The 23,541-nt window shown below is 41.1% G+C and overlaps 2 protein-coding genes across 6 annotated transcripts; both read right to left on the reverse strand.

The window, feature by feature from the left end:
* Positions 1-3,667: 3,667 nt before the first annotated feature.
* Positions 3,668-8,983, reverse strand: LOC307040594 (MOB kinase activator 2). The gene is made up of 5 exons (XM_079683590.1): positions 8,520-8,983; positions 6,442-6,581; positions 6,203-6,299; positions 5,171-5,295; positions 3,668-5,081 (listed from the first exon to the last, which is right to left on the reverse strand). Exons 1-5 carry the CDS (start codon positions 8,600-8,602, stop codon positions 4,843-4,845), a joined length of 684 nt encoding a protein of 227 aa, XP_079539716.1. The 5' UTR covers positions 8,603-8,983; the 3' UTR covers positions 3,668-4,842.
* A 647-nt stretch (positions 8,984-9,630) lies between these two features.
* On the reverse strand, positions 9,631-22,761 carry ppp6r2b (protein phosphatase 6, regulatory subunit 2b). 5 transcript variants are annotated; one of them, XM_079683587.1, is made up of 26 exons: positions 22,434-22,761; positions 20,910-21,045; positions 20,633-20,788; positions 20,425-20,523; positions 19,827-20,013; positions 19,402-19,539; positions 19,249-19,314; positions 18,994-19,106; positions 18,700-18,813; positions 18,386-18,506; positions 17,978-18,139; positions 17,681-17,893; positions 17,506-17,570; positions 17,305-17,420; positions 17,113-17,198; positions 16,940-17,017; positions 16,047-16,144; positions 15,905-15,962; positions 15,557-15,678; positions 15,273-15,463; positions 15,024-15,180; positions 14,637-14,716; positions 14,174-14,384; positions 13,967-13,990; positions 13,002-13,148; positions 9,631-12,622 (listed from the first exon to the last, which is right to left on the reverse strand). In XM_079683587.1, the coding sequence occupies exons 3-26, from the start codon at positions 20,758-20,760 to the stop codon at positions 12,589-12,591; spliced, it is 2,808 nt and encodes a 935-aa protein (XP_079539713.1). In that variant the 5' UTR covers positions 20,761-20,788; positions 20,910-21,045; positions 22,434-22,761; the 3' UTR covers positions 9,631-12,588. The 5 variants fall into 5 exon arrangements, with proteins under 5 accessions (XP_079539713.1, XP_079539711.1, XP_079539715.1 ...); XM_079683585.1 differs by having other exon boundaries at positions 17,672-17,893; XM_079683589.1 differs by having other exon boundaries at positions 12,996-13,148; positions 17,672-17,893; positions 22,434-22,760.
* Between the last annotated feature and the right edge of the window lie 780 nt (positions 22,762-23,541).

Here is a 23,541-nt window from a genome sequence, read left to right on the forward strand (position 1 = left end):
ATATATTTTTATCGTAAGGTCCTGGTGACCTAAAAGATGCCTTTATATATTAGTTTATTAGATTTTGTTTTACAATGGACCTTTAAGGAGTCATCTTGACACCAAATATTGCTGAATTAACACACTGAGTTCACATAAAAACAACATCTGAGCCCCTCTGTTTTTCTTCACAATGGGGCTAGGTCACATAATTATATTTATAGATCAGTTGGAAATCCTGAAACTTATTATTTTTAAAATGGCCTTTATATAAAAAGTGCGAAATATTGCTTATTTTTTGTGTATACATTACATAAATATGTAAGTCATACATACTAAAAGCCAAGTTATATGTTAAGATAGACAGTATTACATTTCCCTGCCATAGCCTATTTATTGGTAAAATTAATGAAAATCAAGGTAACCTTCGAGCTACAGAGGTTAAAATGAAAGCCTGAAGGAATTTATTGAGACTTTTAAGTGTGAGTGTGACCGGGACCACTGATTGGGAGCTAATAAATACAATTATCCATCAATAATTAGCTCACCTTAGAGCTTTGCAGACTGGAGATAAAATAAGTGCCTTTCTTTATGGCTCCTGGTTCTGGCATTAAAGACTCCTGCCCAGCAGAAATCACATGTTCCATCTGAACAGTAACAGCTTTGTAAATATGCCAATTTGCCCTTTTTAAAAGAAATGCCCATTGAACAGAACATTTTCTTGTGACATTTAAAAAGTTAACTGCTAAAACTGACATTTATCTTTACAACCTAACACAAGAACCAATATCAATAAAACCATAAATAAGGGATCCCTTCCAGGCACTCTTGTAGTTTATGAATGGATGAGTGCCCTCATTACAGCTAGTTATTGAGGTGTGGATTACAGCAGTGTCACTGTACAAACGAATATCAAGTCTGCTTGATATTCTAATCAAACAGTACAAATCTTTGCTTGAAAGACTCACAGCATATATCATTATGACAAGGTAAAGGTGTGCAAAGCTTCTTTTATGAGGGTCACATGACAAATCTGCAGGATCCCATGGCATACTTTTTGATATGGAGAGAGATCTCATATTAGACATTAATGTATGTGTGTATGCAGAGGAATTAATCTAGCTGTGAAACTGGGTTCAGGTCAGGTAATCCGGCTACTATTTTCATGGTGTTCTGAGATTTACAAACGTCCATAGAAGTAAAGGAAGCGATGCCAAAATGTAATCTGGCTCAGCTTAGGTTGCAGCGATCCTGTTCTCCTCATTTTCCCTGTATAACCAGGACTATTCTTTTTTGTAAAGAAGGACACAGATGAGAAGCTCAGAGCCTGCACCTGATTAAAGGAATGTTCTGTATGTGGAGGTGACTTCAGGCCTTAATTAAAGGGCTGAGTGTGTTTGTGTGTGTGTGTGTGTGTGTGTGTGTGTGTGTGTGTGTGTGTGTGTGTGTGTTTGTGTGTGTGTGTGTGTGTGTCTGTGACTCAGCAGTTTGCAGTAATACCTTGTAAGCTCAGTTTCCAACACTGTGAGCCCCAACTCAGTCCAACATGTGCATTAACACTTTTCCTAAGAACAAACGTCTGTGTGTGTGTGTGTGTGTGTGTGTGTGTGTGTGTGTGTGTGTGTGTGTGTGTCCACGCTTTTCTGACTCATCACCACCTCGCCAGACTTCTTAGCAGACAAGATGCTTTGGCTCTCGATGGTAAGGCTGAGTTTCAGTCTTCAGACTTAACTTTGACAAACCTGGCAGTCACCTTGGACTGAAATCAGACGTCTGGCCACTTTCACAACCTGTAAGTATAATCTGAACAACTCCAGCTTTACTGGACACACATATTTTGCCATTCAAGTTGCTTTAGTTTTTTTTGTCATTTGAGCAATTAACCAGACAAGCAGTAAGGGTTTTTTGTGAAAAGTGACTTCAAACTTTGCCATTAATAATAATCACAGAAGCATCATATGAGATAGTGTGTTTATACCATGTAATTATGGCAATTTTTAATTATCTTCCCACTAAATAAAGTAAAATTCCAGAAGTATAGCTGGTTTCAGTGGCGTAACAAGATTGTGATTGGCCCCGGTGCAAATATTGTATCCCCCATCCCATAAGCGCACGTTGATGCGCTCACACACGCACGGACATACACAACCACTCAGAAGCGCCACATCAACAACAGCCTGCCCTGGCCTCAGACCACCACAGCCTGACAACGGCACAGCGAACTAAGAAGAGGACTAAACCTGTTTCCTTGATGTGTGTCTCTGGGGAATGGGCCGGTAGGCCTACATAGACCGGTTGCTATAATATAGCTTTTGATCTTGGCGTCGGGGGTCTCAATAGCGCCATAGAGTCCCCTATCGGTTGGGGGCCTTGGGGGAACTGTTGGACCACCGCCGGGCACAGCCAAATCCAGCCTCTCCTCCGGGCTGGCTGGAGAAGAAGGCTGCACAGCCGCGGCCACGGATACAGCTTTACTTGTGGAGCTAGATGGCAATGATGGTGGTGAGGCAGGTGAGCTATCGTTAGCCTCCGGCTCCGGCTGCCGCTGCACGTCCACATTGCTAGCGTGAGCGCTCAATTTCGAGGACCATGTATGACAAAAAAACTGTTTTGTCAGTTTAGCTGTTACATCTTCTTGTTCTCTCGTCTTGTCCTTTCTCTTTTGAGCGCTGGTCTTGTGCTTTGGTTTGCTGTACATTATAAATGCAAGCTATTAAATTGTTTATAATGCTACCGAACTTGCTGCTGCTAGCTACAGAACAGTTGATTAAACCATAGATATGGATTAAACGGTTCGCTCCTCACGCAAAGTATCACATGACATGAAGGGGAGCAAGGTCATTGGACAGCCAAATTACTAATTTATTTAGGTTGCTTGGTTACTTTGAAGACTGCGTGAACCGGTCAATGCCATTGGGGCCCCCAAAAAGAAATATAAAAAAATATATATTAAACTTTTTTTTTTTTTTTTTTTTTTTTGGATGGGCCCCTGGACGGCTCTGGGCCCCGGTGCGTTGCACCGGCTGCACCGTCGATAGTTACGCTACTGGCTGTTTATTCCTAATCAAATATTGTCATTTTAATACAGTTATTTAATCTCTTCTGGTTTGAGATGTTCTAATAAACACTGAAAAATCCATTCAAATGTTTTATAAACCAGTTTTTTCAGACATCTATCCATAACAATGTGATGGTATTCTAATTCCTCTTTGTGGTGAATTATAGGATGACATGCTCATAAAATAAATTGAATTACAATTAAAACTACATCTAAAACACAATACTGAGCAATATTTTTATATTTGCACTATTATACAGAAAGAAAAATTCAAACGTCATAATGTGCTGATTCTCAGGATGATTCCGGGAATAAGGATTTTTTTTCTGTTATTTGTTTTGGAAATGTATTTATGATGTATTTATGATATGATATCAGGTACAATATTGACCTTGCCCATGTGTAACCCAGTGAATCTTAAACTATGAGTTGACCTGCAAGCTTGTCTCTGTGCTTCGATTTATTTAATTTGTTCAATTCTGTCCTTTCATTTGGCCTCACTTTATAATGGAGAGTGGATCTGTCAGATGAGAGAGAGTTTTTCTAATCTTATTACCACCCATCACAATTAAAAGGAGGCATTGAGGCGTGAACCTTAATACTGTGAAGATGTACAGTGCAGTCCAAAAGTAATTCGCACATTGGCACATTTTTATTTCTCTTGACTTTACTGCAAGATTTGAATCCAAACGATGACAAAGGGATACAGTGAGTGCTGACTTTTCAGCTTTATGGGTCAGAGGTTGTTCATATCTGTAAAAGATGCAGTGCAGCATTCACAGCCATTTGATACATAGACCTATAATTATTAAATACAGTTACCACACCGGTTATTCTGTTTATAAACACCCTCAGAGCAGCTTAAAATCAAATTTCACTCTGAGTTTCTTTTCATTCTTCATTTAAAATTGAATATGCTGCAGCCAACAAAACAAGCCGTAACAGACTGCAGTATGTTCTGTAGTTGTCCGACAGTGAAGGTTAAAGGAAAAACAATGCATGCCGGGTTTCTGTGCTGGCAGCAGGTGGGGCTATTTTCTAACCAAACACCTGGAGACAGAAAAGAACAGGATCAGGATAAAACACAATAAGTTGCAAGTTACTGAACTGAATGTATAGAATTGAGATTGTTAGAATTAAATCAATAAAATGTCTTCCTTGTTAACAATCCCCTTGAATTCTCAATTTTTTTCACCATATACAGAAAATGCTATTTCAAAGATATTTATTTTGGTGTACAGAATCATCCATAATGCAGATGCAAAAATAAGCTGTGTCATTCCACTCAGATGCAGTAAAAACACTGTGGTCACAAGTTCAAACTATAATGATGGCACATGTTGTTTATATTGATTGTGAACTGAATGATTCAACGTTTTCTTTATTTCTGTGTTAAGCCTATGAGGAAGACATTTTTTACTTTGAAGATATTGACCATAACAAAATATAATGCACCATTATGTTAAAATACACTGACATGCAAAATGACTGTTTCACACAGTATCTCAATAACTGGTTATAAATATATACAAAAAGAACAAGACACTCCTTTTCTGGTCTGATGTACTGCTTTTTGGAGCAGAACAGACTCATTCTTTCTCCTAAATACTGTATTAAGAGTATTTTTTATTTTACAACTTCAAGACCTTTAAAAGAATTCCATACTTCAAAGAAAGTGACATATAGCCCAAAGGGATGAAAGACGCTATATAGCTTTATAAAATGTTATAATAAGATGTTAATAAGTGTAATGGAATTGTGTAAATGTGAAATCAGTGTGCAATATGTGTGTTTGCTCTTTAGGTTCAGCACTGCTGTCCTAGAGCTGTGATGAGATCCTGCAGCGGCTCCGTGTCCTCCGGCTCCAGCAGGGCGTGCTGCCGGCAAAAGAGTGTGAGGTGTGTGAAGAGTGTGTTGAGTTGTGGGTGAAGGCCCAGTGCCAGGGTCTCTCTGTAGTGAGACCAGTAAATGTGAGCCAGAGTCCTGAAGAACAGCAAAAACACCTTCTGGACCAGAAAGATGAAGCCTGTTGGAAACACTGAACCTGGAAAGGAGGGAAGAGATAATGGCTTTCAGGAATTTTGAATATGATGCAGACCAATGCATACTATAGCACATAACTATGCATTTTACCTGCTTTTGTGGGGAACACATCTTCATCAGTCAGTAGCTCCTGAACGTATGACATGGCATAGTCAAAGTAAAGCGGGGCGGAGCACTTCAGCTTCCTGCCGTGGTCATCGGTCCACACATACACCCTGCCAAACATCAACACACACAGTCAGTGGGATATAACATGCTGTGTTTTCAGTTTTTTCAAGAAAATCTGGAAATGTTTTCATGGTCAAAAAGGATTTCACCTCCATGGACTCACTTCTTTCTAGCTCCACAACCCACATAACTTTCTTCAGTTTCAACTTGTAAACATCCCTTGAGGAAATGTCAATCTGATTCCACCATATCACAAAGCTCTCTCTGGAGTAACCAAAGGCTTTATACAACGTTTTGTTTATACATGCAGCACTACTAATACTACCCGAGACCCTACAGACTTTGATAGGAATGCAGGGTTATGCTGTAAAATGTAATAGTGCTCCAACAGCTTTCATCTTTCTAGACACAAACTCGCTATTAGTCCTCAAACTGCACTGTCAACAGCGTTTGTGGTTTTGTGCAATCATTTTAGTAGAAAAAAGTTCATATAAAAGGGTTCACTTTGGATATCTCACAATCTCTGCAAATTAAAAAAAAGTATTTTAAGGTGCATACTTTAATTCTGGATTACCACTCAAACATCTTTGAATGTATTATTATGAGTAAACAAAAAATAATTTTCTCATACTGTAAAAGCACTAATGTATCCTCCTGAAAGCTGAGTCTGCTCTGATTCAAGAAAGATATGATGCACCTTTGCAATGGTAGCTTTCAAGCCTCTGGAATATTCTAATGAGCCCATGTGACAAAAGAAGAAGAGCCAAATCTGAATTGTTTGTTGAATCACGTTTTCTGACAGAAAGGAACAGTTTGTGCGTTGGTAGGCGCTCCATACACCTACCAGCATGTGCACAAGCATTACAAATGTGACGTTTTCACAATAGGTCTCCTTTAAAGTATACGATGAAGACAAAGTGATAACATATGAGCAGCATTGTGCTCCGTACTTACGTGTTGCCTGGTCCACAGGCAGTGGGGCAGGTCGTGGGGGTGCAGAACTCAGACAGTGCACTAGAGAACAGGTTTATATGCTTGAAAAAAGCCACCGCTGAAAGAAGTCAATAAGAATAAATTCACACCTTCGACAGATATATCTCTGTTTAGTTGCAAAGTGTGGGGAAGACTTAGAAGCAGGAGAAAAAGGAGGAGAAACAGTCCAAACTCAGCTCTGTTTAACAGGGTCTACTCACTATTGCTGGCAAGCCACTCTGCCTTGTCGACGCCAGGCGGCAGCGAGGTGAGGGCCAACATGTCTGTGTGTGTGATCAGCTGGCACACGTACTGCTGCTGCAGATACGGTCGCTCCTCCAGATTATTGTTATTAATTCCCCTTGGGAGGAGACAGTGCAGAGTTAATGAGGCAGAGACAGAAAGGGGAAGACAGAGAGAGAGAAAACACTGCTGTGTTAAACAATCGATAGGTCAGTGGATTAACTACTCCTGCTGCAGTCAGTAGATAACCACATTTTAGGCTTTCTCATCTTTCTTTTCCTGTGTGTGGCACACAAACACAAATGAACAGTGCTGTTACTGCAGAGACAAAAGTCCAATAAACCTGTAGTTCATGTAATGAAGGCAGTAAGAGCCAGAGTGATTACTGTTAATAGAGCTGAATGTTGCACAGGTCAGGGCTACAAAACAACTAAGTGAAAGGACTAACATTGTGCATGAAAATGAGCTGAGGCCTGATGGCTTTTCTGCATCACTTCATGTAACTAGCCTACTGATAATAACCTACAGGTAGTGCTGTGTAATCAGTAACACAGGACTGGCATATTAGGAATTTGTGATAAAGCGTGTATGCAGGAAGTGAATGATGTTATTTGCGAATACCATAGTGTACTGGAAAGTTAAACTTGCATGATTTGACTTTATGCAAACAGACAGGTGACGCAGGTAGTTTGCTGTGATGACAATCATTGCTCCGGTCTTTCCTTTTGATAGCTGGGATGTTTTTAAGGTGGGAATGGATTTCGATTACAGGGCATATTTCAAAGTGTACTGGAATCCAGCAGCTGCCACATGCAGTTTTTAGATGTCCAAACAGCAGCTGAGAGTTTACTCAGTGTGACCTTGCCTAATGTGATAAGGGAAACACAGTGCTCACTATGGGGTTTCACTCCGTGTATATATGTGTGTGTGTGTGTGTGTGTGTGTGTGTGTGTGTGTGTGTGTGTGTGTGTGTGTGTGTGTGTGTGTGTGTGTGTGTGTGTGTGTGTGTGTGTGTGTGTGTGTGTGTGTGTGTGTGTGTGCAGGAAGAGTTAGTGCAATGGTCTAAACAGGTCTTTGTCCAAAGTAAAGGTCAGAGGAGGTAGAGAGGGAAGAATAGTGACAGGGAAGAATGTAAACATTAGAGATACAGTAGTGCAACTCTTAACTCCACTTCTCTAATGTACACAGGAACTTGTTTTGTTAATATCCTGTTCTGTTCAAGCTTCATGGTGTTAACTCAACCACCGCCTCTTGGCTACCAGTTGTGAGCACACAAACGCAAGCTACCCGGAGCTACTTGTAATGGTCTGTTTGTGTGTAAACAGCACACTCCTCTGTGACCCTGCTCTCCAGTTCCTGGCCATCTGTTTACCTTTACCTCTGCCGTGCCATCGAGTGTTCTCTCCAACGCAGCCAGCTGGCACTAAAAGATTCATCCTGGAGCAAAGATTTGCTTAGAAACTGTACTAAAAACACATAAAAGTTGATCTCATATTCATATAAACTGCTCCTAAATATCTGTTCCAGCTGTTAAAAGGAACCCACTTTCACTGATGACATCAGACATATATACACGCGCACACGCACACGCAGGCAGGCGCACACACGAACACGAACACACACACACACACACACACACACACACACACACACACACACACACACACACACACACACACACACACACACACACACACACACACACACACACACACACACACACACACACACACACACACACACACACACACACACACACACACACACACACACACACACACACACACACACACACACACACACACACTTATCTGGAGAACATTCCTGAGTAAACCATGTGCGGCCAGCTTTCCAGTCATGTTTCCTCCACACTATCAATTACTATAAAAACATCTTCCCTCTCTGTACGTTGATTTATTTTCTTTTGGACTGAAAGAGTGACTTTAGATAGATGGAAAAAAAAAATGCAAGGCTTTTTTTTCCAAGCAGGAAGCTCAAATCTGAGTATAAGTGCAAGGCTGATGAAGAGAGTGAAGAGTAAAGAACTTTAACTCACAGTTTTTCACTGCTGAAGTCAGGAGGCTGAAGACTCTTCTTGTCTGCCTTCGTAGCCGAGGGGTAACTATGACAACCCCCCATGGCGTAAAGCTAAGAGCAGAGCTGATTGTCGTGCAAGCCCCACTTTTCCATCCCAAACATACTAACCCACACACTTCTTCTACACACTACAGGCAGCATATGGGAACAGCTGCTCCAGCACAAACATCTCTCAGCTCAGGGAATCCATACAGCTGACTAACACATTACACTAAGATCTCCAACAACACAAAAAAAGAGTAGTCCAGGAGTTGAGGATTGTCTCCTATGTAGAAAGTGAAGATCTTTTCCTTTCTTTTCGGCTCCAGTGATCCAGTGTCAGTGAGTATATGTCTCCTTTGTCTGTAGTCCCACACCCCACAGGCTCCTCCTCTCCGAGCTCCGAGCGGACAGGCAGGTTTCTCCACAACCCATTAAAGTACAAACACAACCCCGCCTTCTTCCTCTTTTCCACCAACTGCATGCACAATCTCTCCTCCACATTTATGCTCTCCCTAGAGAGAGAGCAGGCCGGTGCAAATGACAAACTGAAGGTGTGTTTCCCTCTGTGGAGGTGGAAAGAGATGAAAAAAAAGAAGGCAGGGAGAGGAGTAGAAAGAGGAGCCGGAGCAGCAGCAGGTGTGTTCAGTTTCTGTGCTCCTTTTGTAAACTAGAGAGGAATGTGAGGACATACATGATGTATCTCAGCCAAGGAATGATAACACACACCCTATGTGAGAGGCCAATGATACATAGATAGGACTCTAAGCTGAAAAGTGAACTTGAGAAGTGTGTGAGGCAATAAAGAAGGGTCTTCAGCTCCTCCCCCCACTGTTACAGGAGCTGTTTTCAACTCACAGCACAGTAAGATTTATGTGACAGGCAGGGTTATGTTTGCGGGGAGGGAGATGGTGTAGCATTATTTGTGTGGCTCACATGTGTAGAAGCGGGAGGCAACATCCACCAACTCACCTGCCCCTAAGGTAAACATATGTGCGCTTCTATAAACAAAGTCCTGCTGTATCTCTCTCCTTGTGTTTGGACTGTGTGTGTGTTTGTGTTACTGCAGGAAGACAAAAACAGGCTCATGCTTCTTCTTGGTCTGACATATTTATTAGGTTCATATCTGAATGTACAAGCTAAATTGACAACAGGACACAGACACAATACTCCCTAAAAAAAGAAAACACCAGCATCAGTCCACTTCACAAAGAAAAGTAATTTACAACACGGCTGCCTTTCGCACCATCCTCCCCATACCACACAGATGTAATCGGCTTTAATGTGAGAAAGACTTTACATTGCACCTCAGGCTAAATAACAGACAATGCAATGAAGTAACAATTTAACACCCATTGTCTCCTTAAGTTTTGGGCCTCCACTGTAATACCCAATGCATGAATGAATGTGCAAACTAAACGGCACTTAACGATGACTGTGTTGTACCTAATGCCATTATGCATAACATAACACCACACCCGTAGCTACACTGCACACACGCACCACACTCACACAGCGAAACACACAAAGGTAAGGGTCAGACGCAGTGCTAGGTTGGGTGAAAGACGGGATGACATATTCTGACCCTGTACCATAGACTCCCTGTACACACCCTGACCAAAAACAGCCCTGCTTCTCTCCTCTAACCCTGACGTAAAGAAATGCTTGCTCTCAGTGCAGCTCCACTCAAACAGCTCACAGTGCTGAATGGATAAAAGCATAATAACTAAAATAAATCTTCAAAGTCTTTCTGCGGCATGTGGAATTCTCTCCTAACCGCCTAAAATCTTCATCACGAGTAAAACAGCATGATATGAGAGAGGGATGAAACAAAGATGGCTTCAGATAAATCTAGAACTGTGACACCATTGCAAGAAAGGAGGCTACTTCACAGATATTAAACCCAGCTGTTCCACTGGTGGGAAGACACACTTTGGCAGAAAGCATTGAAGAAAAACTACTGGAGTATCTACAGACTTCACTCGTCAAGTCAAACATTCCCACCTCCTTTAAGTGGGGAATAATGTGCACCACCAAACCAAAAGTGCTTCTTGAAAAAAGTGCTTTTTAAAATAAATACAACAATCTATGCAAATAGTTTCAGGCATATATGCAATTAAATTCAACTCCTGCCCTGAGAAAGAGAGAGACGAGGAGAAAGATAAAGCATGACTGTCTGGCACACTCAAAGAAAAAAGTGTATTACAACTTGGGTTCTGTTTGTGTCGTATTTGGCCATGATGTTTATCTGTTATTATATACATTGCACTCAACAAATGTGAACAACATGATCAAACTGACTTTAAACAAGCCTACAGTAAAGTCAGATTACCTGAACAACTTTATTTTGAGGCAAACACGCATGTTTGCTCATGTTGGTATGGCCATTATTTTCATATTGATTAATCTGACAAATATCTTATTGTTTACATTCACACTTGTTCAGCTATGGTTGACAACAATCCCTCATTACATAGGAAAAGTTATACACACACATGTGATAAATGGTGAAGCAGTGGTTATGGCATTATTTTAAATGTAACCACTGTTCTTTGTTCTCATCACGATTGCTCAACTGATGAATGAAAAGAAGCCCAAGTTCTAATAAACCGGAAATATCCTTTAAGTCAATAATACATACTGTACAGCAGAGTTACCGACACACATTCACACACACACACTCCCAAACCTCCATGTAGGAAGCATTTATCAGAGGAACAGGAACTGATGCTGGGGTATCAACCGAAACACAGACATCATTATTGCCTCATTTCAACAGTACAACATATTATACATACGTTGCAACCTGCAAATCAATCGCCTTCCCATACATTGGATTTATTCCAAAAATAGATATAATGTTTATATATACTGTTTACATTTATATTACGTTAACATATTACCAAGAATAGCCACAACCTAATACAGGTTCAAATGTCACAATATTACATTTAAACAGCTCTGAGGGTGATATGAATTGTTATGTGCACGTCATTGAGTTTCTTTTTTTGCACGTGTGTAAGCATGTTAACATCTGGTAATACATGTGTGTATGGCACTGTGTGTGTGTGTTACAGAGGTGGGCTATCTTTGTATCTGCATACCTCTCCTTTGACCTGAGAATGCACTCTGTACCACAACTGTAACACACACATCTACACACATGAATACAAAAGCACACACACACCTCTAATCTATACGAGTCCGTCAGAGGTTTGGGGAGGAAGTGACATGTGAGGCGCCCAAATCTGATGCTCCAAATGAACAAAGAGAGAGCATTTATATTACACTTGATCAAAGCACATGTTACTTTGGATTGAGAAATGATTTAGATAGCAGTTGTGAAAAAATGTCATCACTCACACATCTGCACTAATGAAATATCTGCCTGGCATTTATGTTATAATGCTGAAGAAAGAAAACGAAAGCTAGCTTTGTAAGCATCTTGGCTTTTGTAATCTTGGCTGATTATTTGTATACAGTTTTCCTTACTAAAGTGTAAACAGTCAAATGTTCTAATAGAACACATCTCTGAACTGTGATTTGGTGTCCAGAGAGCAGACATGCTAAAACATTCTGAAATGTGATGCTGAATTTAATATAGGTGACATTTCAGACGACAGCCTCTCAACACTACTAAAGGAAAGAGTCTCTCTCCCCATACTTCAAGGGGAAAATCAAATGTTGTTAATTATTCCAGAATTTGTCTTTCCAGGTCATGTAAGATGAGATGTTCATAAAAATGCATTCCATTTTGAAGCGGTTCAGGTAAAATGATATCATGAAGGTACAGGATAGATCGATGTTCTTTTTGAGGGAATATGTGTTATATGAGCATACACACTGTAAGGGCTGTTTGACCTCCACACTGAGCGTCTCCCACTCTCCAGACACAAAAAGGGCCATTGGAAGGCTGCTAACAGGAAGCAAAGGTGGCATTGCTGAGTGTTGAATGAAACAGTTATGAAGCATGTGTGTGTGTGTGTGTGTGTGTGTGTGTGTGTGTGTGTGTGTGTGTGTGTGTGTGTGTGTGTGTGTGTGATGCATCGTTAGGCCGGTCCATTAGCAGAGGGCTGCGTCTCTCTGTAAAGTCAATAAACACACAAAGTTATGATGAGTATGATATAAAGAGGGAAGGAAATGTATTTTTACACAATGTAGGTGAACAGAATTTAAATCGATTCAAGGCTAATTTGTGATTTCTTTTGGTATAATTCTATAACATGTGAGAAATGCAGATGTAGCCTGGTTGATTTATGATACTCAAGAAAAGGGAGACAAAAAAATTAGGATTTGGGGAATTTACATACATTTGGTTTAAAACCTAAGTGCAGAAAATAAGTGACTATCATTTTAAAGGAAAGGAAATAAAGACTGTCACTGAGAATAATCCGTAAGAAACAAGCCATTTTTTTCAAGACATAGCATCTATAGAATAGTTTGTATGTATACTCACACTTACTGTGTGACAGCAGCTGACGGGTTGATTGGACCGGCGGTAGTTGGGTTGGGACAGTCTCCTTGTTTCTCTCCTTTTCCACTTTCTTTCTCATCGCCTTTCCCCTTGTCTTTGATCGAGAGTCCCTCCAGTGGCACCTTATCTGCTTTGCTGCAAAAAACAAAACAAAAAAGCTGTTAGTGATTAAAGGCATCGCTCAGGATTGTCAGTTGATCTCTCAACGTAAAGAACTAGCTGCAGATGCTACTTTTTTTCTCTCTGCAAAATGTCCCAACAGTTGTCCGCTTCCAGCTGTCCAAACAGGCCGTAACCATGGCCAGTACAGCAACACGAGATCCACTCCTCTATTTCTCCCAACACGATGGCTGTGACCGACTAACATCAAAAGGGAGTTAGTACACACAGTTGCGGAGGTTTGTGCTGACTTGGTTAATCTGGAAATCCAATTGGGAGCTATTTCTTTGTAGCATGCTTGTGTGTTAGCGGTTTGTTAGTAATTTGCTTATGTACCGATTTGTTAGAATGCTGATATGCTGGATTGGTAGCAACTTTTGTTCAAAGCATGCTATCTGACATACTGTTAGTAGTTATAAAACTACAGTTAGTGGTTATACACTGCTCTCATCCTTTGAGGTAACAGCATTTGATATCTAAGATGGACACTGGACTGTTTCATGCCGAGGGTCACAGCTGAAGTTACAAATTAATTGTGAGAACATGGAATAAGCTTGGCGAAGGGGAATGAGGTCCTGTAGATATTCTACAAGCCTCTAGTTGTGGGTTAGTATATTCTTGTGATGGATTAGGCTTGTCCTGAATCAAGGCAAGGAATTGTTAAATCACATCCTGTTAAATGCAACAAGCAGACCAAAACAATTGGCTCATCTGTGCTCATGATGGCCTTTTAATCCTTCATACAACTTCAGGAACACATTCCGCACTCCAGAGCAAAAGGACCTCAAACATACCGTCTGACTGCTGGTCGGAATACTCTGGAGTCAAGAGGAGATGAGAAAGGAGGGAACAGACAGGAGGAGGGCAATATCAGAAGAACAACAGAAGGCGGAAGTAATAATGTGCAGAAAGAAGTTGGTAGAGAAAGGGAAAGACAAGGAGACACACTGCACAATTAAGGCCGGAGCAGCTGCACATTATTTCTGTGTGAGCATGTCTACCTGCTGAAGACTGCCCTTTCATTTTTGGTGTCCACCGTGAGCCGAATTGTCTCCTTGCCAGCGCCCGTGGTGATGGTCTCTGTGGTGACGGTCTCGCTGGTTGCAGACGCTTTCTTGCCTTCTTCGTCTTCGCTGTCAGAGTTGCTGGAGGAAGAGCTGTCCGATGCCACTAGTGGAGCTTTCCTCGCCACACACACACTCCATACACATGCTGCAGAGAGAGAATGGGAAGAAATCCTCTGCTCTACTATGGATGTATGTGGGGGTCAACTCATCACAATAAGTGAGAGGTAGTCATTAGAGCTGCTAAATCCACATAGGTTTTGGGTCATATGACTTTAAGATTCTGACAGCTTACTTCATCTCAGCAGAGTTTACCAGTCTTGGTTTCTGATGCCAGACAGAATAAATGGGTTCTGAAATGTGACAATTTTTTACAAATGATGAGTTTGCAGAAACTCACGGTTCTGGTTTGGTTTAGTGTTGCCTGATCCACTGAGCTCAGAGTCCACAGGAGAGCTGCACCTGGGGCCTGTTTCAGAGCTGGGGACATAAGTCAGAAACATGGGAAAACATGAACATTCAGTACAGCTGAAAAAACAACAGACACTAAGCCATTGTATTTTAAAGTATTCGTCCCCTTTATAATGTGTGTCTTTTTTGTCTTTGAATATTTGAAGTCAAAAACTATTATCCTGTCTTTTTTAATTATGCCTCAATGTGTAGTTATGTATTTACTGAAAGGGAGATGAAACAAATATTATTAGCTTACATATTTTGACAATATTTTCATCAAAACAGGGCTTTGGGATGCAATATCTCAAATGAGTTCCTCGTGAAGAGGACTCACCAACAGAAAGGCTGGAAGTCAGTGAACTTGGCCCATCCTTTCTCCTCTCCCTCAGTGGCAGCTGGTTTGGAGTTTGGAGTGTCCCAAGCAGAGAAGCCCACTCCCGCTGCTGGAGCCTTTGAGTTTACCTCCCCAAAGTCTGCTACCCAGCCGGTGTCTGAGAGGGAGTTCAACACAGACTTTCCATGAGACACCCGAAAATGTATGGCAAAACAATGATGCATTACTATAGAATTCAACATTGCTCACTCTTTGTTGTCTCAGTTGCCAAGCTAGAGAAGGGATCCAGGTCATCTTTAGGGCCATCCTCCTCCTCCTCCTCCTCCTCCTCCTCAGAGTCTGAGCCAGCTGCTCTGTCAGAGGCCTCGGTGCCTGACGCTGCCGTCCTCTCACAATCTTTACTGGCTACTGGGCCCTGGGATGAGCGTGACCCACCAAACCTTAAATCAAACAAAAACACTTTTTTGATTGAGCGAACATTATTCACAACTTGTAGCATAATGCTGGAATACCATGCAGAGCAGTGTCTCTACCGGTTACGGGACTTGGTTTGTGTTGCAAAGTTGATCCCTTTCTCCTCCCAAATGTCCTCTTCATCATCATCAAAGGGCTGAATTCTCTCCTTGGAGCAGGACTCAAACACAGCTGTATTAGCCTGCAAAAGATGGTGGTCATATCCAACATGTAAAGTTTAATCAGTGTACATCCAGTTCTAATGCTGTATAACAAGTGTTACAATGATGGCTACGTATCATTAGGTAGTTTACTTAATGCATCTTTATGAATTACTAAAGAAATATTGGGGCCCAAAGGATTACAGAAATAAAACTATTAAAATATATGTGAGAGTACATTTGTGTAAATAAATGTAATAAACTCACAGACTCCTGGCCTGCGTCAATATTGATATTGATTTCTGCAATCCGGTCAAACGTTGCTCTGCCGTAAAGAGTACACATTACTAAGTTGACACACAATAACAAGAGTTCACTGTGAGACCTTGAGGCACTTTAAATCATTTACCCAATGCTGTCGTCATGATCGGTAAACTCCTCATCATTGAAGCCAAACTGATCCACAAAGTTAGCTGTCATCTGCTGGATCTGATAGTCTGAAAAAGCCTAAACACACAGTTTTATAGTAGCTTAGATTAACATCCCAGATAACTTTAATATCTGTATATTTGTGTATTTGCAGGTGTGAGGGCTACAAGCCTCACAAACTAACACACATCCTAAAGTGTCTTACAGCTCAGCTTGCTCCTGGCAAAAGGCTGAGCTGATGGATTCATCTTCTTATTATAGACACATGCATTTCCAAACATTTGGACTACCTATGTTGTAAATGTATTATCTTTTTCGATTTACACACGGCATCTATTGCACGTCTGTCCGTCCTGGGAGAGGGATCCCTCCTCTGTTGCTCTCCCTGAGGTTTCTCCCATGTTCCCCTTTAAACTGTGGGTTTTCTCTGGAAGTTTTTCCTTGTACGATGTGATTGATTGATTGAAAACACCTGCCTTTATAGATGTGTCAGCTAATTGGACTGCCATTCCTCTCAAACCCTGAGGGGTGTTTAAAGAGGACACTCCATTTAAGCCACCCCTTTTTAGAGCCTCTTCCCCCTGCACGCAACAATGGACTGGCCAGTAGTGCTATACGTTCCTGCACTGTGGAGATGGGGGGGGGTATGTGAGTTGCTCTTGGGCAGAATTTTTGTGACGTTTTGTTTATGCATTAAATGCTAGATTGTGTATGTTTATATCTACACCTTTTTTGATTAAACCGAATTGATTTTATTACCCATCTTAAGATTGTACATATATTGGGTAAATAAAATCCTTATTTTTGCACCTCAACCTGCATTCCTGATTGTTGCGTACCCTGGTCCTTCACAGGGGGGTTATGTATGTATACCTGCTGTAGTGTCAGTTCTTTAGGGAAGGGGCTCTCCATATCATCCTCTGAAGAAGGCCGTGGGTTTCCAGTGCCAACCTGGACATGGGAAAAAAACAACCTAAATGTATAATTTTAAGTTTAAGTGTGTGTTGTTACAAACAGCTATTAAATACTGCGGTGTGTGTCTTTACCAGGTCTATGGTGTTCTTCCTATTAGTTTCCGATAGGGTCTGGTCCACAAAGGTTTCCCAGCGCCCTCTGTAGTCCTCCGGCAGCTCTACATCCAAAAACACAAGAACAGCAGCATTTGAGTACAATAAGAGTGCCAGTTCATTAAATCCTTCCTTCCTTTTCCATGTGGAAGTGTATATATCCACACACACCTGTGATGAGGCTGCTAATCTGTGTGTGAACTGGGCCCTTCTCCAGATTGTGGACTACTGTGTTGGCAATCCTGGTCAGGTGTCCCATGTACCCTCTTCTCATACCACCTTCAGACCTGAACATGGAAATATAGCATTTAAGAAACTCCATAGCTGTAGTACCTGCTAGTGAAATCAACATCATGCCCTTTAGATTCTTACTGTATTTTATCGTTCTCTTCCCAAGCCTCCAGAATCCTCTGCACAAGGTGGCAGTGCTGAAACAACTTGTGAGAAACAAAGATAGAGTCAATTAATTGTTTTATTTCAGAAAGATGCTCGTAGTAACTTTAAGCCTCTTGCTTCAAACACAAGCAGAGACACCTACATGAGTCACCATTAGATTGTGTGCAGAGTGTTCAGGGGTGGCTGGAGGTTCAGAGGGTGTATCAGTCAAAGCCTGCTCCTGTGAAACATCCTGATGAGGTTGGAACTTTTCCTGGCCAGGCTGAAGTCTCATTTCGTGGGCACAGGGCCGGAGGATGGCAGCAACACAAAGCTCCACTTGGAGGTGCAGGAAGTTGTTCCATGTATACTTGAAAAACAAGTCCTGACAAAGACAAAGATTTTGCAAATGCACATTTAACATTTATCACTTTCTCAACATTGTACTCGGCATGTTCGATCATCTCACCAGAAGCAGGTCCAATGTATTGAGTCGGCAGAGTTCCTGTGCTACGACCGCGTGGCTTGCAGAGCTGGTATACAGCAGAGAGGCCACCAGTCTAGCTACGTGCAGACGTGTGTTCCCTAATGGTTCCTCCAGCACACCCAGAGTGGTCAGCATGGGACTTCGCTGCAAGTGCACATTTGTAAGGAATGGATTTGGTTAATAACAATCTAATGGTTTAGCAGAGTTTTTTGAAAGAGGTAACAAATCTACAGCAAATATCATCTAAATGAAGAGAGGGCTCTGTGGCAAAAATGGGAATATCCTTGGTATTCATTGTATGTTCAAACAGGATGGCATATCATATTCAGCATTATCTATATAAAAGATCATATTAAAGAGCTATAAATGATTATATCTATGGTTACATACCTTGGGTGGCTCCAGAAGTAGCTGGTGGAAGTGTTTCAGGTGTGGTTGGATGGCCAACAAAATACTGCTGTTAACAGTGTAGCTTCTCTCAAACCCCTGAGCATCCATAACACCATCCACCCTGTCATGATAAAACAGACCAAACACATCAAAAACAGGAAATAGGTAGATAAAAAGATAATTTATGAAATGGTTACTGAAGAGCGCTGTGACTAACTTCACCAAGCCTGGGTTTTCAGAATGAAAAAACAAATATCCTTAGAAATAGTGATATCTATAATTATTTTTAAAATGCTTAAAAGTCTCACACTCACACAGGCCTCCTGATTTCCAGTAATGTTAGAAGAACTTGAATTCCATTCACGATACAGCCCTCAGTACTCTCTGCTGTGAACATATTCTGCAGCAACTGCTCCACACACACCTGCCTGTGGAAACACAATTAAGTATGTCATTACTTCCGCGTAAAGAGAGTGCGAGCATCTGTGTGTGTGTGTGTGTGTGTGTGTGTGTGTGTGTGTGTGTGTGTGTGTGTGTGTGTGTGTGTGTGTGTGTGTGTGTGTGTGTATGTGTGTGTGTGTGTGTATATATATATCTGTCTGACGTACGACTCCAGCACAGTCAGCAAAGGGTCAGGCTGTGAAATCTCTTGGAGCTGATTGGCTTGGTCTCTGCTCAGACGAATGATGTCGCACAAAGTTTGAGATGCATTGGACTGCCTCTGTGAGAACAAAAAAACAAGAACACACGGATGGATATTAGGTCTTGTTAATTACTTAGGGGTCTGCACATACTAAGGATAGACATGTTTCAGCACTGGATTGAGTTACTTATTATATACAAATACTGAAATGCCTATGTACCTCTTCATCTCTCTCTGGGTGAATGAGCTCTATGAGTCTCTGAGCTAGCTTCTCTTCATTCAGCCACTGTTGAGAAAAAGTGAACAAAATTAAAACAATATCAGTGTTTAACGTGTAAAGGTAAAGTATTATTCTGTCCTATTTGTCTCATACAATAAGTGTCTCGAATCGCAGAGGGGGTGGCTCTACACAGCTGATAAGTCTTAGGAGGACATCCATCATGGCTGATGTATCAATGTGCTTCAGGACCAAGGAAAGAAATCCCTCTTTCCGTCGCAGGAAACTAATCACCTGCAAAACACCATGTCACAAAGATTATACAGAACTTAAATATACTGATACCTCTATTTATATCCATGAATCTATGCGCTCATCTTTCGGTTACCATTTTTAAGAGAAAAATATTACAGCTATCTTGAGAATTATTCCCAAAATGAGAAGTCTCCATTATCTTACTGTTAACACCTCTCATATTCTGTTAACAAAATTACAACAACACAAAAACATAGCTCTCATCTTCTCTCAGTGTGCCCTTTGATTTAGCTGTGTGAGTGAGTGTATGTGCGAGTGTGTGTTACCTGCTCAGTCTTCCTCGTGATGAGGTTCCCAATTGTCTTGCTGAAGAAAGATGCCAGGAGGGGGTTAAGTGGGGACGGCTGCTCCAGGAAGGCGTACAGAGTTTCCAGCAGAGGCTCCTCATTACCCAGCTTATCATTGATCACACCCACATCAGATGTCAATAGCTCACATGCTATATTTGGATACCTGTTATAAATGAAAGGACCATGTAAAAGGTGGGTTGAATTGAATACTATGCTGCATACAAATGGAACAAGTTTTTCACAACATTTTAAAAAGGTTGTATTTATGTATCTCATTTAGACTTGTAAAAGATGTTCTTAGTTATGTAAATGTATATAATGTATGTCTGTGAATTATCTGTGCGTCTGTCCATGCTCAAACTGTATTGGTACACAAAGTTCTCTTGCAGGTAAATATTTATTATTCAAAATGCATTGTCAATGGATGGCTTAGATAGTTGAATCAAGAACCTGAAGCCACTATAGTTCTCATCTTTACTACACAATGGCAGGTAAGAGATATGACTTAGTGCAGCCCCAGCAAAGCACATCCTTTCCAGGATACAGTACTACATCAGCACATTCTAGCACCTACTTGAAGCGCTTCATCTCCTCTACACCAGCAGGGGGCTCTGTAGTAATCATACGGACCAAATCCTGCATGCATTGGTCCTGGCACATGAACAGGAGAAGTCTAAAAATCCATAATGATGAGAAAATAAGAAGTAGTTAACACAAGCAGGGATTACTGGAAACTGAAATGTAATAATATCATATTGTGCCAAAGTAAACAATAAACTGACCTCCTGTTCTGGGCCTTGCACTCCTGCAACACATCTTCCTCGTCCATGAGCTCACTGAGAGTGACATCCTCCTTGTCGAGTAATGCCTCCAGGTGAGAAGATGTGTGTAAGTCAAACTTCCAAAACATGGCTGACGTCACTGGCACATACACTTAGCTGTTGATCAAAAGAGGATGTGACAGGGTGATCAGTACGCAAAACACATACACATGTTTAAAATGGTTGCTGGACAGTTACTTTTGTGATCAAATATGATTACGTGTATGCATGCTCTTACATTTAGACAAAGAGTAGTATCCCCAGACAGAGGTTGCTAAACAGCTATTTGCCTCATTCACATTGCATGGCGTGGACTTCTATCAGCATCAGCAAATTCGCACAATGTAGACATAAATACAACCACTTCATTCAACCTGAAAATGAGAAAATAATGATCAACCATTTTACAGAAATACTTTGAGGATGACTTGCTCTGCCTTCCTTAAGAGTTAAGTCAGCACATGTGCAATGATGCACTCCTCACTGGAGAGAGCAGGAAGCAATGCATCTGCAATTGAATTACCACTGAACATCTGTGTATTAACAATATTGGGCTTGCTTTGATAATGTCCTCACACATACAGTTACATCATCAAACGATGACTGGCCTGAGGATCATAACAAAACAAACCCCAGAAAGAAGACACTTTTTATAGTTTTATAGATTTTAATAATTGAGAAAACAAATGTGTCAGCCAATACATTGGGAGAGGATTATTGAGGCATGCATTAGCTGACATTTATGTTACCACAGAGTGCAAACTTTAGATTGGTGTGAGGATGATTACAGTGACACACAGGCAGAAATGATCTGTCACAGGCCAGGCATGGGGGGGGGGTCAGAACATTACACCCCCCTAACTAAAGCTGACCAGAGACACACCTTAATAAAATCATCAGGCCATTATCTAGTGATTTAAACAGTTGATCACCATGATGCACAAGATGATGCTTATCCAGCCTGTGCTTGTTTAAATTATGGTCTTATCTTATGTAGTCTACTGCAAAGTCAGAATTCACACACTTTTAGAACATTTGTAACATGCTCACAGTGTAAAATCAAGGTTGTTTATAATGCTCATTGACAAGGCACCATTCAAATTGATTGCATAACAATAACGATCTGTGAGTATGATGCCCTAGTATACACATCCCTTTAATAAACATGTTGAGGATCAACAAACAGGTGTTTATCGTTCCAGGAATTGAACCTTTTCCCAGAGCTAGACATTTAATTCCATACAACAACACAACCATTGTCAGCTTAAACACAGGCCTTTCTAGCGTCCTATGATCAGCTGGGAAGGGGTACTGTTAGCTAGCAACAGATCTTAGTAACAACAAAGTAACAGCAGTTATATCACCCTGCATTGAGGTCACCTATCTTATCCAGACAGTTATCTTAACTTAACGCTGTATGAAACTAATCCCCTGTAACCAATCTCCATCCTTGCTTTTACAGCTGGTGCCTTTCACTTACCCTGCACACAGGTCGTAAACCAGCCCGCTAGCTGTGTCCTAACCGTGTTGCTAACGTTACCAAAGTATTTAAATAACGGTAGCAATATGAAAGGATGTCTGTATTAGCTCAAAGCTAACATTGGTCAGGTGCTTAACACGGCTGCGTGGCTAGGTGGGATTATGTCCTCCTTATTTAAGACCTAGCGGTACTGTCCTTCCGACCACTTGACAGCAGGGCAGCTCGTACCGGGAATATATTATGTTACTAAGGTTTTGCTCCCAAAACACAAGAAACTTTTACCTTGTATCCATCATATAGTCCATCGTCATCTACAAGCTGAACAGAGACTCGGGCTGTCAGGTCATCCAGAGGCCCATAGCTGGCTGTTCATGACTGCGTTGTTAGCTTGAAGATGCTACCGGTTGCAATGTCATCAACACTGCCGTTACACGGAGTTTAGCCTGCCGAGCGGCGAAGCTGATCTTTGTGTTGACAATGTCCAAATTACACTTCAGCAGGCAGGCAACACAAATATCTGTCAGATTTGCAAATCAAAATGGCGGATACCTAAAACGTAATCAAAAGTTCAGCTGTCCATCAACTGTGTAAACATAAAGACCAACTCTGGGTTTATTTATTGCTCCCTGTAAGAGTGCTGCCAGGAAAAGGTGGTACTGCAGATTAATAACTCTCAAACAAAACATTAACATGAAAACATTCAAATATAATTAAGAAATAAAATACCTTTAATTTAAAGAAAATTCAATAACACATTTGTACTTTACAATGACTTTATTCGGTCTTGATACTAGTCTCTAGCCTTGGACACCTGACAGTCTGTCAAATGTTTATGGACTGTCCCAAAGCCCAGGGACCAATCTGAACCTTGAATATTTACAAATTATTTTCAATATGAACAAAATCAGCAAGTAATACACATTTGCGACCTATTCAAGGATTATAAACAGCCATGGAAAAAGGATATCTCAAAATAGTGTTCATCACCTGGTGTATTGGGGACACCATGACTCTGTCGTCGTCGTCCTATGCTGCCCTTGAACAGGACTTTGCCCCAGTTTCAGGTTACAGGTCTTCCCATTCATTAGTTTACCATTATGTACATCTGCAGCTGCACTGTGGAACTGTATCATCTGGTAATCACAGAATGTATACATCATATATTTGCTGAAGAGATAATCCCTGAGAGTCCAGGTACTTTGCCTCCTTATAGGTCAGTGGAAGTAGGCTATCTTCAGATCATTTACTTATGTAAAAAAAGCAATCCCACAATGTTGAAATACTCCACCCCAAGTAAAAGGCAAAAATAATGTCAAAAAGAAATAGAGAGTAATGCAATTTAAATATCAACAGGAAACGTTGTCCTTAAGCAGAATGGCCCTGTGAGAGT

The sequence above is a fragment of the Notothenia rossii genome, assembly GCF_949606895.1.
Source record: "Notothenia rossii genome assembly, chromosome: 5".
NCBI classification, from domain to species: domain Eukaryota; kingdom Metazoa; phylum Chordata; class Actinopteri; order Perciformes; family Nototheniidae; genus Notothenia; species Notothenia rossii.

What these genes read in the sequence shown, in the direction of transcription:
- LOC307040594 (XM_079683590.1), bottom strand. Translation starts at nt 8,602, where the DNA reads ATGGGGGGTTGTCATAGTTACCCCTCGGCTACGAAGGCAGACAAGAAG. An exon ending in GACTTCAGCAGTGAAAAACT is followed by an intron (nt 6,582 to 8,519) that starts GTGAGTTAAAGT and finishes TCTCCTCCCAAG; the next exon opens with GGGAATTAATAACAATAATC. An exon ending in TGTGTTCCCCACAAAAGCAG is followed by an intron (nt 5,082 to 5,170) that starts GTAAAATGCATA and finishes CCTCCTTTCCAG; the next exon opens with GTTCAGTGTTTCCAACAGGC.
- ppp6r2b (XM_079683586.1), bottom strand. Translation starts at nt 20,760, where the DNA reads ATGTTTTGGAAGTTTGACTTACACACATCTTCTCACCTGGAGGCATTA. An exon ending in TACTTCTGGAGCCACCCAAG is followed by an intron (nt 18,140 to 18,385) that starts GTATGTAACCAT and finishes GTGCACTTGCAG; the next exon opens with CGAAGTCCCATGCTGACCAC. An exon ending in GATCATGACGACAGCATTGG is followed by an intron (nt 15,963 to 16,046) that starts GTAAATGATTTA and finishes TCTTTACGGCAG; the next exon opens with AGCAACGTTTGACCGGATTG.